This window comes from Sceloporus occidentalis, unplaced genomic scaffold (assembly GCF_023333645.1).
Source record: "Sceloporus occidentalis isolate IW3139 unplaced genomic scaffold, rSceOcc1.0.p SCAF_5, whole genome shotgun sequence".
NCBI classification, from domain to species: domain Eukaryota; kingdom Metazoa; phylum Chordata; class Lepidosauria; order Squamata; family Phrynosomatidae; genus Sceloporus; species Sceloporus occidentalis.
This window is the reverse complement of record NW_028316985.1, coordinates 142,334,816-142,350,231: the sequence shown is the minus strand read 5'-3', so window position 1 is coordinate 142,350,231 and position 15,416 is coordinate 142,334,816. Positions and strand designations below refer to the sequence as shown.

Sequence of the window (15,416 nt, the reverse complement as noted above, 5' to 3'; positions counted from 1 at the left end):
GTGAAATTTGAAAGTTCCTTTTTGCTGCCATTTCTCCCCCACTGCTGTGTGCTCTAACTACTTGCTCCAGTCAGTCAGTCTGTCCCAAAATGGCATTGCTCTGAGCCACAGAAGTGATGCCCTGTGACCTAGCCTCACAAGAGTTTTCCAGCCATCACTACTGGTGAAATATCTGTCTAAGAGAGAGAGCTCATACAGTGTCAGAACTCCAAAGACAATTACTGTTCAATGTTCACAGTTCCTATAATATTATAGTTCCTGTTCACTTTGCTAGCAATTGCTTTAGATTTTAGTTCTGTCTGCTTGAAAAGGTTGGGGGGGAAGGGAATTGCTTTAGATTCTAGTTCTGCTGGGCGATAGTGATGCTGGAGAATGGAATGTAATGTTTAATTAGTTAGAGACATCTGTGCGGCTCGTCCAAGGTCGTGTATTGGCTTCACAGGCTGATCTGGCCTGGGATGCCAGAGGAAGGAGGCGTAAGACAGCCCACAGCAAAATTAGGTGGGGGGGGGCGAGTAGTTTTAACCTACTGTTTGAGGCTTGGGTTTCAGTTTCTGCAAAGAAGTCTGTCTGGCTACATCCCTTGTATTCCAATAAACTTCACTGCTTTCTGAGCAAGTTGCTGTGTGGATTCTTGTGGAAGTGCTGGGTCTTACAGTTTGCAGAAACTCCTGTAAACATCCTGATGGAGGTAACCGTGCAGGTTGAGGACAACGACATCGAGACTGATGTGGTGGTGAACCCAGAGGACCTCGAGACTGAGGACGGCGCCGAGGAGCGCAAGGGAGCGAGGCCCAAGGCAGGGCCCAGCTCAGAGGACCAGCCAGAGGACTGGTGGTTCCTGCCAACGGGGGCTGGGAAGCAACGGCGCCGAGCGGGCAGGCTGACTCCTTGGGACCAAGCCTTAGGTGAGGCGATGCTGCAGAGTCCCAGGCCAAAGAACCTGTCAGAAGAGGTGGCTGGTGTCAAGGTCGACCTTCGAGAACTGAAGGCTATGGTGGCCAGCCTGATGCCCAAGACCGGGAAGACCAAGGGCCCAGGAGCCAGGAGGGCACCGGGGATGGTGGCTGCCCTAGCCGCCCCATCAGCTGAAGCTGAGGAGGACGACGGTTCGGAGGAGGAGGCCGTGGAGGACCTGAGCACTCGGGCCCCCTCGCGCCAAGGGGATGCTTGGGGAACCCCAAGGCGTCGGCGGGGAGAAGCGGAGGCTTGGAGGGAGCTTTTGGCTGGCAAGCTGGAGGCCAAGTTCAATGGGGATCCCGAGCAGCTTCCATTCTTCCTCGCGCAGGTCGCCGGGCACATGCGAGCCAGAGGGGACTACTTCCCGGATGAAGCCGAGAAGGTGAGATGTGTGGCCAGCAGGCTGGAGGGCCAAGCGTCTCAGTGGCTGGTGCAGCTGTATGACTGTGGGGCGCGTGAGTTGCAGTCCCTGGCGGCTTTCATGACGGCACTGCGGGCCCGATTCGAGGACCCGTTCAGAGTGGATCGGGCCAAGGCCAAGTTCGCCACTCTACAGCAGGGGAGCCGCACCGTGGCGGAATATGTGCTGGAGTTCCGAAGCGTGGCCGCCCACATCCCTGATTACCCGGAGGTGATGATGACTCATCAATTCCAGGATGGACTCCGCGCGGAACTGCTGGAGTGGATCCTGATGAAGGAAACACCAGTGGGGCTACAGGAGTGGATTCGCTGTGCCAGGGAGGCGGAGGCCACCAGGGAGCGGATTCGGCTGGCAAAGCAGCGGGCCGCTTTCCAACAAGGGAAGGTGGCAGGAACCTCGGGCCGAGACAGCGGATCAGGCAAACCCAAGGCTTCGGTGGAGACGGAGAAACAGCGGCGGATGCGGCTGGGCCTCTGCTTGGCCTGTGGGAAAAAAGGCCACATGATTGCCACCTGCCCTGAGAGGGCCAACGTTAAAAGAGCTCCTAAGGCGGCGTCCGGCGGCACCGGAGGCGCGGGGAAGGAAGCTGCTGGCCAGGCAGCCGCGCAGGCTGGGGGCGAGGAGGAGCACCCCGCTGGACCGGCTCAGGACCAGACAATCCCGGACTTGGTGAGTGGAGGGGTCTCCATATATTTCTTGGAAGTTAAATTGGGACATAAGATAAAGGGGACTACAGAGCCAATGCTGGCGGCTTTGGACTCGGGGTGCACCCGATGTCTGATCAGTGAAAGACTGGTGCAATCGCTCCAGATTGAGCAGGAGCCTTTGCCAGAGCTGATCCCGTTCCTGCAGATGGACGGGACGGTCATGGGGGGAGAACCCAGCAGTTACCAGACAGAGAGGCTTACCCTGCAGATTTCAGGACACTGGGAAGCTATTCGGTTTGTGGTGGGGCCTTCCCGGGGTTGTGATTTGGTGCTGGGAATAGACTGGCTGGCGTTTCACAACCCATTCATCAATTGGAAAATTGGGGGCATTTGAATACTTAGTCCTCCCTTTTGGGCTTTCGGGGGGCCCCTCTTGCTTCATGAAGCTGATACATGAGGTGTTGCATGACTTGTTGTACGAGGGGGTGTTGGTTTATTTAGACGACATCCTCATTTACTCCCCGGACCTTTCTAGCCATGTGCAACTGGTGAGGAAAGTCCTCCAAAGACTGCTCGATAACAAGTTGTATGTCAAATTGTCTAAGTGCGAGTTTCACACCAATAGTTTAGAGTTCCTGGGATATAGAGTGTCCACCCGGAGACTGCAAATGGACCCTCACAAGGTCCAAGATGTCATGAACTGGCCTCAACCAAAAACCCGCAAACAAGTGCAACGATTTTTGGGGTTTGCTAACTTTTATAGACAGTTCATTCCCAACTTTGCCCAAATTGCCTTACCGATCACCAACCTGTTGAAAACCAAGGTGGGGGGGCATTAGGAGAGTCAGTGAGCGCTGAGGAACAGGCAGCTTGAAGTAAACCTTCCTACAAAGTGGAGTGGACTCGGGACTGCACTGAGGCTTTTGTAAAATTAAAGAAATTGTTCAGTACGGAGCCCGTCCTCAAACACCCAGACCCTGACCAGCCTTTTGTGGTGCAGGTGGATGCTTCAGATGCAGCAGTGGAAACATTTCCCAGTTGATATGGCAGAATGGGTGGGGGTCAAACATGTAAATGCAGACCGTTTGAAATAAGAGTTCCATTTGGCTTATCCAAACAAACCCAGACAGGGGAAATAAGTCTTTTGGGGGGGGGGGGGCAGAGTGTCAGAACTCCAAAGACAATTACTGTTCAATGTTCACAGTTCCTATAATATTATAGTTCCTGTTCACTTTGCTAGCAATTGCTTTAGATTTTAGTTCTGTCTGCTTGAAAAGGTTGGGGGGGGGGAAGGGAATTGCTTTAGATTCTAGTTCTGCTGGGCGATAGTGATGCTGGAGAATGGAATGTAATGTTTAATTAGTTAGAGACATCTGTGCGGCTCGTCCAAGGTCGTGTATTGGCTTCACAGGCTGATCTGGCCTGGGAAGCCAGAGGAAGGAGGGGTAAGACAGCCCACAGCAAAATTAGGTGGGGGGCAAAATTAGTTTTAACCTACTGTTTGAGGCTTGGGTTTCAGTTTCTGCAAAGAAGTCTGTCTGGCTACATCCCTTGTATTCCAGTAAACTTCACTGCTTTCTGAGCAAGTTGCTGTGTGGATTCTTGCGGAAGTGCTGGGTCTTACATACAGGCAGATGAGGAGTGGGAGACATGAACACACAAAGCATTCAGTGAGACTGCTTTGTGGTTTTAAGGGACCCAGAAAATAAGTTTCATGCAACCCTCATCTCCACCATGATCCTAAAGCTGCTGATTCCCCTTGTCTTTGTTGCACATCAATACTTGGACTGAGGCCCCCCTTGCCATCCTCCTTTCCCTCACAGCCTCTCTGGATCTTTCCACCACCTCCAGGGGGGATGTACCACCCACTTTGGGAATCACTGCTGTAAACAATAGGCTTGGTAGTGTGTTCTGGGTGGAAGCTGAAGGTGTATAAGTATGTGTAATAATCTGTGGGCTTTTAAAAAAGTTTGGCTCTTAGATATCCATTGTGTACAATGATGTCGAAAAAGTGTTTGTTGTGTACGTTGTCTCAAGAAGGTGAATTTGTTGTATGGAGTGTTCAGGCTAAGATTGATGTTAGTGTGAAAGTTGTTAAAATTCTGGTTGAACTTCTAAAGTCAGTCTTTTCCATGAGTCTAAATGATAAAGATGTTATCAGTATACAGTACTTTATTCCTAGACAACGTATCATTTACCATTTATGTAATGTCATGCTTTCATTGAATCATGTTGAAGCTTGAGCACAACAGAAACAAATAATTTTCTATGAGATCTCTAATCTCCCCGGTTTGGGTCTTGTATACTCAAATTCTTTCTATCAAAAATGGCAAGAAGTAATCTGCTGAAAGCCATGTGTTATTACAGTGGGCTCTTCTCTGCGGGCTTGCCATCCACAAATTCGAGCTTCTGCAGATGGCAACCCCTGTTGTTTTAATGGCTGCGTGTCCACATGGCTGCATAACTGTAGGAAACAATGGGACTTGAGGTCCTGCATTTTTGTTAATCATGAGGTGGTGGTGTCTGGAATGGACCCCTCACAGATATGAACAGACGATTGTATTTCCATCAGCTGTACTTTGTATTTGTATTCTAATCCCCATTTGAATTTCAATAAATATGTAAGATTATACAGTATAGTGTTTTAAACCATGTTGATTTGCAGTTCTTTCTTTACCTGTTTATTACTTGACACAAGATTTTCATATTGTGCTGTTTTAAAGGAACAACTTTATATGCCACATTTGCTTATAAAGTAATGGATTTGTTTTTCCATGATGTGACTGCTTGCCAGAGAAATGCCACATTTACACAACAGATCTTCCCTGCACTCTAATAGACTGAAAAGCCAACTCGTGGGTTGGTAAATCACTGGCTGTAATTTATGGAGTTTCATTTTTGCTACTCAGCAAAAGTGCTGAATATGCTGATTCATTCAAAAACTTGGCAATCAAGCCAGTATAATTATGTCTAGAACAATAGAAGACAATGTTCATTTGACTGTTCTGAAAGCAGGAGAGAGACAGTTGTGTGAACTGTATAACTATATTTTATTTTTAAACGGATCTTGACTCACTCATGTCACTTCTCAACTTCAGTTAGGTCTAGGCTAATAATTTAGTAGCTCCAGCAAAAGCAGAAGTCATCATCCAGTTACAGATAACTATACTGTGAACTTGCTGATTTAAACTTGGCAGTAAATAATGCAAAATGTATTAATTTATACTTTTTCTGTGTTAACCCTGATGATATTTTATTCATATTAATATGTACAGAAACGACCACTGCAGAAACACTGTTTATGGTCAAGTATGAACTTACTCATACAGTTGTGTAAATCCTTTAAAACAGTGAGTTTGTCATTGGTAATTTAAGTCCCATTTATTTCAGTGGGTGTTCAGTAAGAGTTGTTGTTGTTGTTGTTGTTATTTCTTACCCACCTCTCCCCAGGATTGGGGTAGGGAACAACAGCAATTAACAGACATACCACATCAGTTAAAACATACATCAGTTTCAAAGGACAAATAGGATATATATATATATATATATATATATATATATATATATTAAAACAACCCACATTTAAAATTCATCATTTAAAATTCGCAGTTTAAAAATAATCTAGATAAAGCTGCGGGAAGAGACCTGTCTTAAAAGCTCTTTTTAAATTCAGACATATACAGCTGTCGAATCTCTTCCAGCAGATCATTCCACAGTTTAGGGGCGGCTGAAGAAAAAGTCCACTGGCTGACAGTTGCCAACGTAATCCTGGATGACTAGAGTTAATATCCATCAGAGGACCTGAGTGTACAGAGTGGATTATATGGGAGGAGCTGATTCTGTAGGTAACCCAGACCCAAACCATGTAGGGCTTTAAAGATAATAACCAACATTTTTTAATTTGCCCAAAAACTGTTGTATGACCACAATAAATCTGGATTCAACCCAAGGTGTTGGTTAAAGCTGTGAAAGATGCCTAAGAACTGCCTATTGAAAAAAGTATTTGTTAATGGGTGGATTATATATCCCTTCAGTTGAAATGCAACTCATGATCCCACACTATTGACTATGGGGTTAAGCAGAAAGGCAGAAAGGATCAGCCAGAAGCTGCTCCAGCCTGATCGCCCCAGCTTCACGTTGAACATACACCGCAGCCCTGAAGACACCTCTTTCTGTGACCCAAAATAGGAACGGAAAAGATCTGTTCCTTTTGGGGTTGGCTTTGGACTGCCTTAGGCAGCCCCGGTGCTGCCTGCGTCTTTCTGTCTCCAGGCCTATGCTGCTGAGATTTGCAGCTCAACAACTACTAGCTGATAACACAATCCCTATCCCTGTGTTAATAGTTGGCTTTGCTTCCAGATTATGATTTCTCTGTAAATACGTATCCTGAATGTGGAGATGTTTTTAAAAAAAAAAAAAAAATACTGAATGGAGTTACGGAGCGAGATAGGAGTATGGACTAAGATGATAACACCCATCTTTTTTGTTTAAGAGCATGTTAGCCTTGTCTGAATTAAACTTCCATTAGTTTGCCTCCTTAGGTGTGCCATGGACATGAGATTTAAGGTCCAATGAGAATATGTTCATGCCACTTTATGAGCAATGTTAATTCTCCTTTCTTAAAGAAAAATTCCCCAGCTGTCTTGCAGGCATTGTTATTTTTGTATTTAACTGGCAGACAATCTAGGCACTGTTGCTTTTTGTTGTCTAGATGATGTGGCTTCTGTTGGATGCTTTCAGTATGTATTAAAATCCAGAGAAACTTTATGATGAAGCATGCTTTGCCAGTTGGATTAAGGTCATTATTGCTGGTGAAAGGATTTGAAGTATTTTGCTGCATAACCAGGCAGTGTCAACTGAGAGACAAAATGCTGACCTTACAATCTCTAATATTGTTTCAGATTCTTTTGACAGATTCTAAGGTCAGGCTAGAGGGGTATTTTAAGCATTCTGTGACAAATGGTGGAAGTTTATGTGATAATTTTTTAAATGAGAGTACAATGAAGAATGAAAGGAGACAGATCGTGTGGGCAAAGACTTAATATAAAAGTGAAAAAAGTAAAAGTGAAAAGGTTGACATAACTCAATATTATCATATCTGTAAAATTATACCATATGTATACTTTACCTGCTTCTGTTTCTGAAAATTGTTGTGATCTGTCTGTCTGTCATTCATTCATTCTTGAGGCTAAGATGATAGAGATGGAGAATCTCTTTTTAAAATATTCTTCATTAAATTTAAAATCAAAATAAAACATTCATTTCCCATAATCTACTGGTATTACACCTCAAACACCCCAAATATTCAGTGTTTACTTCATCATACAACTTGATCTTTCCAACAAAATACAAAGTATCCATTGTTCCATTTCTCTATATTTCCTTACATTTGATAGTTAGCATTATTGTTACTTTTATTGTTACAATACTTTACATTTTATGCATTGTTCAACTTCCATTTTTTAAATATTTAAATACAAATGTCTATAACAACATTTTCTTTATATCCCAAACCTTAATCCAATATTTTACCATTGGACTCAATTCACTTTCTAACTTTTGTTGATTTTTTATTAATTAAAGGTGTTAATTTGTCCATTTCTCTTAATTCCATAATCTTCTGTAACCAGTCATCCACTGTAGGTATATTCTCTGATTTCCATTTTTTGCTAATAATAATCTAGCAGCTGTTACTAAGTATAGAAGGTACAATCAAAATTGTATTTAAAAATCATGAATTATGTGAAAAATTATATGAAGGCCATTGTGTGTTCTGAATGTACTCTTCTCTAATTATCAAGAAACTGCTCATTTTCAAGGGGAAAAGGCTGAGAAAAATGGAGTGAGACATCATTGAATATTAATTTTTATTTTCTGAATACATTTTGTGAGCTTTTCCTATAAAGAATTTCTGCTGTTTCTGAGCCTTCATTTTTATCATCTGGGCCCCTTATTTATGTAGTTGCCATAAGTTGAATTCAACTTTATGGCAGTTAACATGAAATTATAGATTTCACTCAGTATTTTTGTTGTCAGTGTGATTGTTCATTATCTACCTGACTAGTATACTGTAACTCTTGCATTTTCTCATAGATTCCTCCACATTGTGGATCTTCTTCCAATGTGAATGGTGTGCCTGAACTATCTCCTTGCTTGAGTCCTGAAGGTAAGAATCTTTGATGGGAGAAATGTTCAAGGTTTTGTTTATAGAAATCTCTATGCTTATAATGCAATCAGAATCTAGAAATGGTTGAACGTATTAAATCAGTTTTGGAGTCAGTTGAACTAGGAGTAACTTATGCACTGCATCTATAATTTTGGACAAATAGGAAGTGCCAATAGGTCTAACCTGCTTTCCAATGCTTTTGTATTAGCACAAGAAGGATCATTGAGGGAAAGGGAGAGAAACTGGTACAGATTTAGTTTCCTTTATCCAAAATATATGAGACAAGAAGTGCTTTCGAGGGAGGAGATTTTGGAATTTAGGTATTCCTTTATTTGGAATACAGATGCTTTGGGGAGTATCTTGCAGCTGTCTCTCTCACCAAGGCTCTGCCACTGCCTTTGGCTCCCTAAGAGCGAGTATCTGGATAATGATTTGCCCATCTCCTATAAACAGTGACTCATGGCTCCCACTGTGTCTGAATCAGATAAGCAAACAGTAGTAGTTATATTGCTGGGAACGAGGGACAGCAGAAGTGGCAATTGTACTACTGAATCCCTGGCCAGAGCTGCCACAGCCTCCTCCACTAGCAGGATGCTTTTTTGCTTTAACTTACCATGCCCCTGGAGTTGGCTTCTGGTACTGCAAGAAGAAGGGCTTCTTGTCATTGCAAGAGGACAAAGAACTTCAGGTTTTTGCCTTGGCTGATCCCACTACCTCAGATGAAACAGCAAAGTGCCAGCAAATGAGAAAGAAGTTGTACTACTGAGTAGTGCAACTGCTACCACCCCCACCCCCCACCCCCCGGTGCCATGGCTTCTCTTGCCCACCTGCACACCCAGAATGCGATGGTGGCCATGAGACATTGCTTGCAGGAGATGAATACTTCCTTCTATGGACACTCAACTCATTTTACTCTTGGGGAGCTGGAGGTGTCATCATTGTCATCACCAGCTGGGTAGGGGTGAAAACTGCAGAGTGTTCCCCAGAGCTGCTCTCACTCATCCTGCAGGCACTGGGTGGCTGACATGCTCATGGAGAGAAAGGACAGGAGAGAGCAACTCCAGTGACCACACACCCTGGCTGCTGCTACGAAAGTGGAATACAATTACTGACTTTCTATAGACAGAAGACTTAGGTAGGATAGACAGAAGACTTAGGCTGGGATTCAGAGTCTAATGGTGGGAAGTAACAGAGAGGAGAGAGATGCTGTTTTTTTTTTGTTTTTGATTTTTTTGTTTGTTTGTTTTGGTGTGAGACCCTTCTCCAGGCCAAGGCTGGAAACAGTTACCAGCAGCCAGAGCAACAGCAGTTGCTCCTTGTTCAAAATTTGGCTGTGAACTTATCCATGCCATCTACCGCCCTCCCACCTGTGGCTGCAGCTTGTCACAGCCTCTGCTTCTGCCCTATCATGTCAGTGCTTAAAATGTTACAGATTTTGGAGCATTTCAGATTTCAGAATTTTGGATAACGGAGGTTCAATCTGTAGTTAATTTTCTTTTATTTTCTGACAGCATTAGTGTCATGGCAAAGGTAGAGCAGGCTTGGGGTTAAAGTTGGGTCTTTCAGTCTTATGTAGTAAGTTTCTATATCAGGTAGTTAATGGAATTCTCTAGATAAACCTTGATTAACCATGTGGAAAAGAATGAGTTGAGATGTTATTTTTATTCAGGAGTGCAGTCATAATGCATGTTCATCATAGAGTGTGATTTCTCAGGGAAAGGCTAAGGAGATGCACATTTACCACTTTTAAAGATAAATTTTACACAGGTTCTCTTAATCTCTTTTACAAACATTTGAAGGTATGCTGAATTTTAAGCATATTTGTATTGCAATATATTTTAATAGCCAGACACAATGTTAGCCCTATTTACATAAAAACAGCTTTATAGTATTTCATTTGTGATCATTCTTTATTAAGAAACAAGATTAGATTATTGTAAAAAAAATAAAAACCTTAGGGGACATATAATAATGGAAATGTTAATATTAGAATTCATCTCAACTTGAGAATGTGGAGAAGAATATAAAAACAGTCAATCAGCATTGAATAACAGGTTAATTTTTCATTATCCTGTACTAAAGGTAATGATAAATGAATTGCTAGCTGCTACCTAGGTCATACTGATGCAGGCATTATGAAGACATTCTACAGCATTCAGCCATCATCTTTGCAAAACAGAAACTGACCTGTAATTTTCACACCAATTAATAGCTGTGGAACTCAAACTGAAATCATGCATTTTTTTTCCAATATATTCCCTTCCATGGCTCAGGTCTTACAGATCTAGCTTTCTCACTTGATTCCTTTATTGAAGGAATTTATCCAAGTATGTTATTTTGTTCACAAAAATCTAGTTCATTAAATGCAAGTCTTTGTATAGCCAAGTGTTAACACTAATAGATAGATAGATAGATAGATAGATAGATGATAGCATTCTTAGGTTTATACCACTGCACATTTAGCCTAACTAACTACTGACTAACCTTTTAGCAGTGGCACAATTTTGTACTCGGGGATATATAGCAGCAGTTCATATTTGCTTGTGGTGGGAAGGACCATATCAGGATCAGAGACAGAGATGCTAGGGATGGAGATTGCTAGCAGAAGGCAGGCAGCACCAAACCTTCATACACTTGCAGATCTAGGGCACCCACCCCACCCATTCTAGGTAGCTATGCCACTGTCCTTTAAAAATCTAGCTATAGATTATATACAGACTAACTAGCAGAAACTTGTCTGGTAAAAGGAAACATGTGACTTAGCCTTGAAGCATCTGAAGGACAAGTATAACTAAAGGCATGAGTTTATGAATGAAAAGAAAAAGAATTGAGGGTATTGTTAAAATTGTAATTGCCAAGTTTTTAAAATATGACACAAAATGAACTGTTGGCATAATTATCAAAGCCTTGATGTTTGTGTGTTGCATGTACATTTTTTAGTACCTGAGCAAGTGAACTAAATCAAATGATAACTGTATGTAGATGTTAAGGTGCATCACCTACTAAAGTATGTTAGAAAACCAGTTATGAGAATCATGTTTTGATGCTTGCCCTCTGATAGCACAAGCCTTACTTGCTTTTTTACCTTCTATTTTAGATACAAATTTGAAAGGACATATTGTACTTAACACAGCTTATTTTAAAATTCAGATTTTGACATTAAGAATTTAACACATAGTAAGCTAGAGGTCAGTGAAGAATTATCCAGATTACTATTTCTCTATTCAGCTTGCTTTTTGCCCTTTCCATCCTGCAGGTCTGAATGGAAACAAATGCTCAGGGACATCAACTATTCTTGAGAAATACAAAGTGGGGAAGGTGATTGGAGATGGTAATTTTGCTGTAGTAAAGGAATGCATAGAACGGTGAGCAAGGAAATTGCATAGCTATTCATTTTTTCTTGATTGCAGCTTTTTAAAACCTGTACACTGAATGTATACTGAGAAATTATCTCAGTTTCAGGAACAACCAGGTATTTCTTGAAGAATCTTTTGGTTTTCTGTTGTATATTTAAAACTGACTAATGTTCAGTGCACTCTGTATTTCATAAATATTTTTGACATTTAAAGTCAAGGGCTTGCAGCTGACCTTGAAAAGAGGGAAAAAAAGGGGGGGGATTACCACACATATGTTCAAGCATGGCATTTAAGTATGGCAGGACCACATCTTGACAGTAACTTTTGTAAAGAGACATTTTAATGTGTGTGTGCTCCTACCAGCATGCTTCCTTGTGTTTTTTCAATCCCATCATTGGTCTAAGCAGGGAGAGCTGTGTAGCAAAAACATAAGGGAAAGGAAAGTAGAAGTTAAAGAATGACAACTAGGCATTCCACACATTTGTAACCCTACCAACTAATGTATCAGCCACATTCCTTTTATCACACTTATTTTTCATCACAGTAACTTTTGAGCTTTCCATTACTAGCAAATCAAAACCATGTAGCCAAAGGATTTACACATCTCTGCTGGAGGAATGGGTATGTGAGCAGTTTTCTAAAGGAGATGATCATGGAAGGGAAAAAAAAAACCAAGTTAATTTTGCTGCCAAGAGGATTTCCTGATTCTGCCTCTCGAACCTGCACTTGAACACTTTTCCTCTCAGGATATTGTGTGGCAAACACAAAATATATTGACGAAAAGAATCAGAATTGACTGTATCCACTTGAAACACACAAAGAAGCTTCTGCAGAAATTTGGGGAGGAGTTTCTGAGCAATATGGAATGGGTTGAGGGTGTTACCTGGTATAAATGCTTTGGGATAAAGAATTCGAGACTCAGGGTGCACTTTCCCAAGACCAGGCTTTTGTCTCTATTCATAGATATGGGATCTTTTTTGCTTGTGTTCGAGTGGTGCATGACCCACCATTGAAGACTCCTAGGCCTGTTACAGACTGCCAAAATAAAGCTGCTTCGGGTCTCTTTGGAGGTATGCTGTTTAAATGATGCATGGGTCCTAAGAGTCCGGAGGTTGCGCCAAAGCCACACTCCATTCCTAAGCACTGGAGTGCAGCTTTGGTGCAACTTCCGGATTCTTAGGATGCATGCATCATTTAAACAGCATACCTCCAAAGAGACCCCAAGCAGCTTTATTTTGGCAGTCTGTAACAGGCCCTATTAAAGTAAAATAAATACCCTTTATTTTGCAGCAGTGGAATAAATATTCTCAGAGTGCAACTTAATCTAAGGATTTAAATGATACAGTTAAGAGGAAAAGGAAGGAAAAATGTATGTGTATAGAGGTTTAGGTTAGATGCGAGAAATGTCAGATCAGAACAAGGTAGGTGCAGAGGCTGTTTGCCAGAGAAGAGTAAGAAGACGACGAGACCAGAGGTGTTGGAAAGACTGGAACCTTGCAGAGACTGAAGAGGGGAATGGAGAGGGGGAGGCCAGTTGGGATTGCCTTGGCTCTGGGCAGCAAGAATCGTGTCAAGGTGCATTCCATACAGACACCGTCTAATGGGGATAATCTCTGGTCATAGGAATGCTCTGAATACCTGTATCTTCACATGACAATCTGAAAAAGGAAAGGGTGCACCATATTTTGAAGCAGAGTCTCCCTGGTTACCATATTTAACTGTGGAGAGTATTTTGTCTTGGTACTTACAGCAGTGGGGACTGAAGTTTCTGAAGGGTGCCATCACACTCACACAAATGCTTTCTACAGTATTCTACTGTATTAGAACAATAGGATTTGGGAACATTTGTATCCCATTCCATGGATGAGTTGAAGGATATTATCTATATCTTCAAACTAGAATGAAATAATAAGAGATTTCAGTAGAATATGTTCTTCACCCACAGTAAAGTAGTTAAAATTTTGGTCCACTATGAATTCTTGCTACTTTTGAAAAATTACTTTCTGGATTACCAAATGCTTATTTTTTAAAAACAAAATACTGCTTATGAAATGTTACTTTTGCTGAGTGCTGCAATTCAAAATGGAATTAATTCTCATAATTCTGATTTGTATATAATTGAATAGTTTTAAATGGCACCTGGCTCAGTTCTTTATACTCTTGGTATTTTAAGTATGTCTGTGGCAGCTTCAAAAATATACAGTTGGTTGAAGAGGCATCCATCTATGATTCTGGATATATTCTTTGAACAGACCATTCAAGAACTTTACACAAGAAAAGAGAAATGAGTTCATTAGTACACTTCCATTGCTGCAAGGGATTGCATGGTATCTCACACAACATCTTAAAATATATGCTTTATATTTGAATTCTGTGTTTGGTGGAGTGTTCCTATGGCTTTTGGGCAATTGTTTCCAGAAAATTGCTTGCACCAGAATCTCTTGCACATATGCATCTCTGGATACAATTCACTACACATACTTCTCAAAGTGCTGTTGAAATATTTCTTGCTTTTGTTCTCTGCTGGATCCAGCTGTAACTATGACAACCTAGCTGATACAGCTGTCCTTTCACACCACTGATAGTCTGTTACAAACACAGTGTTGTTCCCTAACAGCAGTCTTTAATGTATTTGATTCAGGTACTACACATGTACAGCATGGATTGATTATCCAAGCATGACTGCATCAAAATATCATGATTACTGTACTGTTATTTCTGTTTATAATAACTGGGCACTGCTGGATCATTTTCAAAATAAAAGCTGGTGAGATTAAACAGAAGTAGTAACATGTTCCATAGAAAGGAGTGGAGGGTGCTAAAGCTCTGTGTGCATACTATTCCACATAATATATGGCAGGAAGCTTTTGCAAACCTCTGGACTCATTGCAAAAAGCTGGAGTATTATAACATAGCTTTTCATTGATTTAATATGTACAATTTGGCCTAAATCCATACATTAGAGTAAACCTATTGAATCAGTGGAAACTTGATAAGGCAGCACTTTTGCATGTTTTATGGATTAATCTGTTTAATTTAAAGCAGACATTTATTTTAAATCTATTTAATTTAAAACATAATTGTATGTTTTATGGATTAATGACCCTGAGTAAGTTACACTCTTTCAGCCTCAGAGGATGGCAATGGCAAAAAACCCTCTGAAGAAATTTGCTAATAAAACCCTATGACCTTAGGGTCTCCATAAATTGGATGTAGCTTGAAGGCACATAACAACAACAACAACATAGATTAAGTGGGTCTGGTTGAGGTGGAACAATTGGATCCAAGCCTTTGTGTTTCTAAATGTATATTCTTTCTGACACACATTATGTTTTGTGATAGCATTAATTGTTGAGGATACACTACTGGAGGTGGAGTCTTCTTTAAAAAACAAACTCGGAAACTTTTTTAAATGTGCTGTATGGACTAGTTGTCATAAATTGCATTTTCACTGTGTGTTGGTTTTTAAAAAATGATACTGATGGAGTTGTTTCTATTTGGATATGGTTGTACCATCCAAAGTGGTCACTTCCTCTTCCTAAATATCTTTTTCAAAACAAAATAAAACAGCATTTGGAAGCCTGTTAATCCAAATGCTTTTAGCCAATTAAATCTTTCAGTATTTCTCCCCGCCTCCCTCAAGTCTTTGGTGGTTTAATATAAATAGAAATGATGTGTATGACATTGTGATAGCTGTTTGTAAAACAATAGAGCCTAAACACGTAAAGGCACCAAATCCTGTCTGATCTTGGAAGCTAAACAAAGTAAGCCCTAGTAGGGGACTGACAACAAATAGCAGGTCCTGTAGACTATATTTCAGAGGAAGGAACTAGCAAAACAACTTCTTGATATTCTTTGCCTAAGAA

General features: G+C 41.2%; 1 protein-coding gene across 2 annotated transcripts in view; it reads left to right on the top strand.

The window, feature by feature from the left end:
• DCLK2 (doublecortin like kinase 2) overlaps positions 1–15,416 on the top strand; it is a 96,156-nt gene that overhangs the window by 54,023 nt on the left and 26,717 nt on the right. For both annotated transcript variants that reach the window (XM_089525707.1, XM_089525706.1), the window contains 2 exons: positions 8,122–8,194; positions 11,451–11,559. In XM_089525707.1, coding sequence (XP_089381833.1) covers positions 8,122–8,194; positions 11,451–11,559 — 182 coding nt within the window. The remainder of the gene's footprint in view (positions 1–8,121; positions 8,195–11,450; positions 11,560–15,416) is intronic.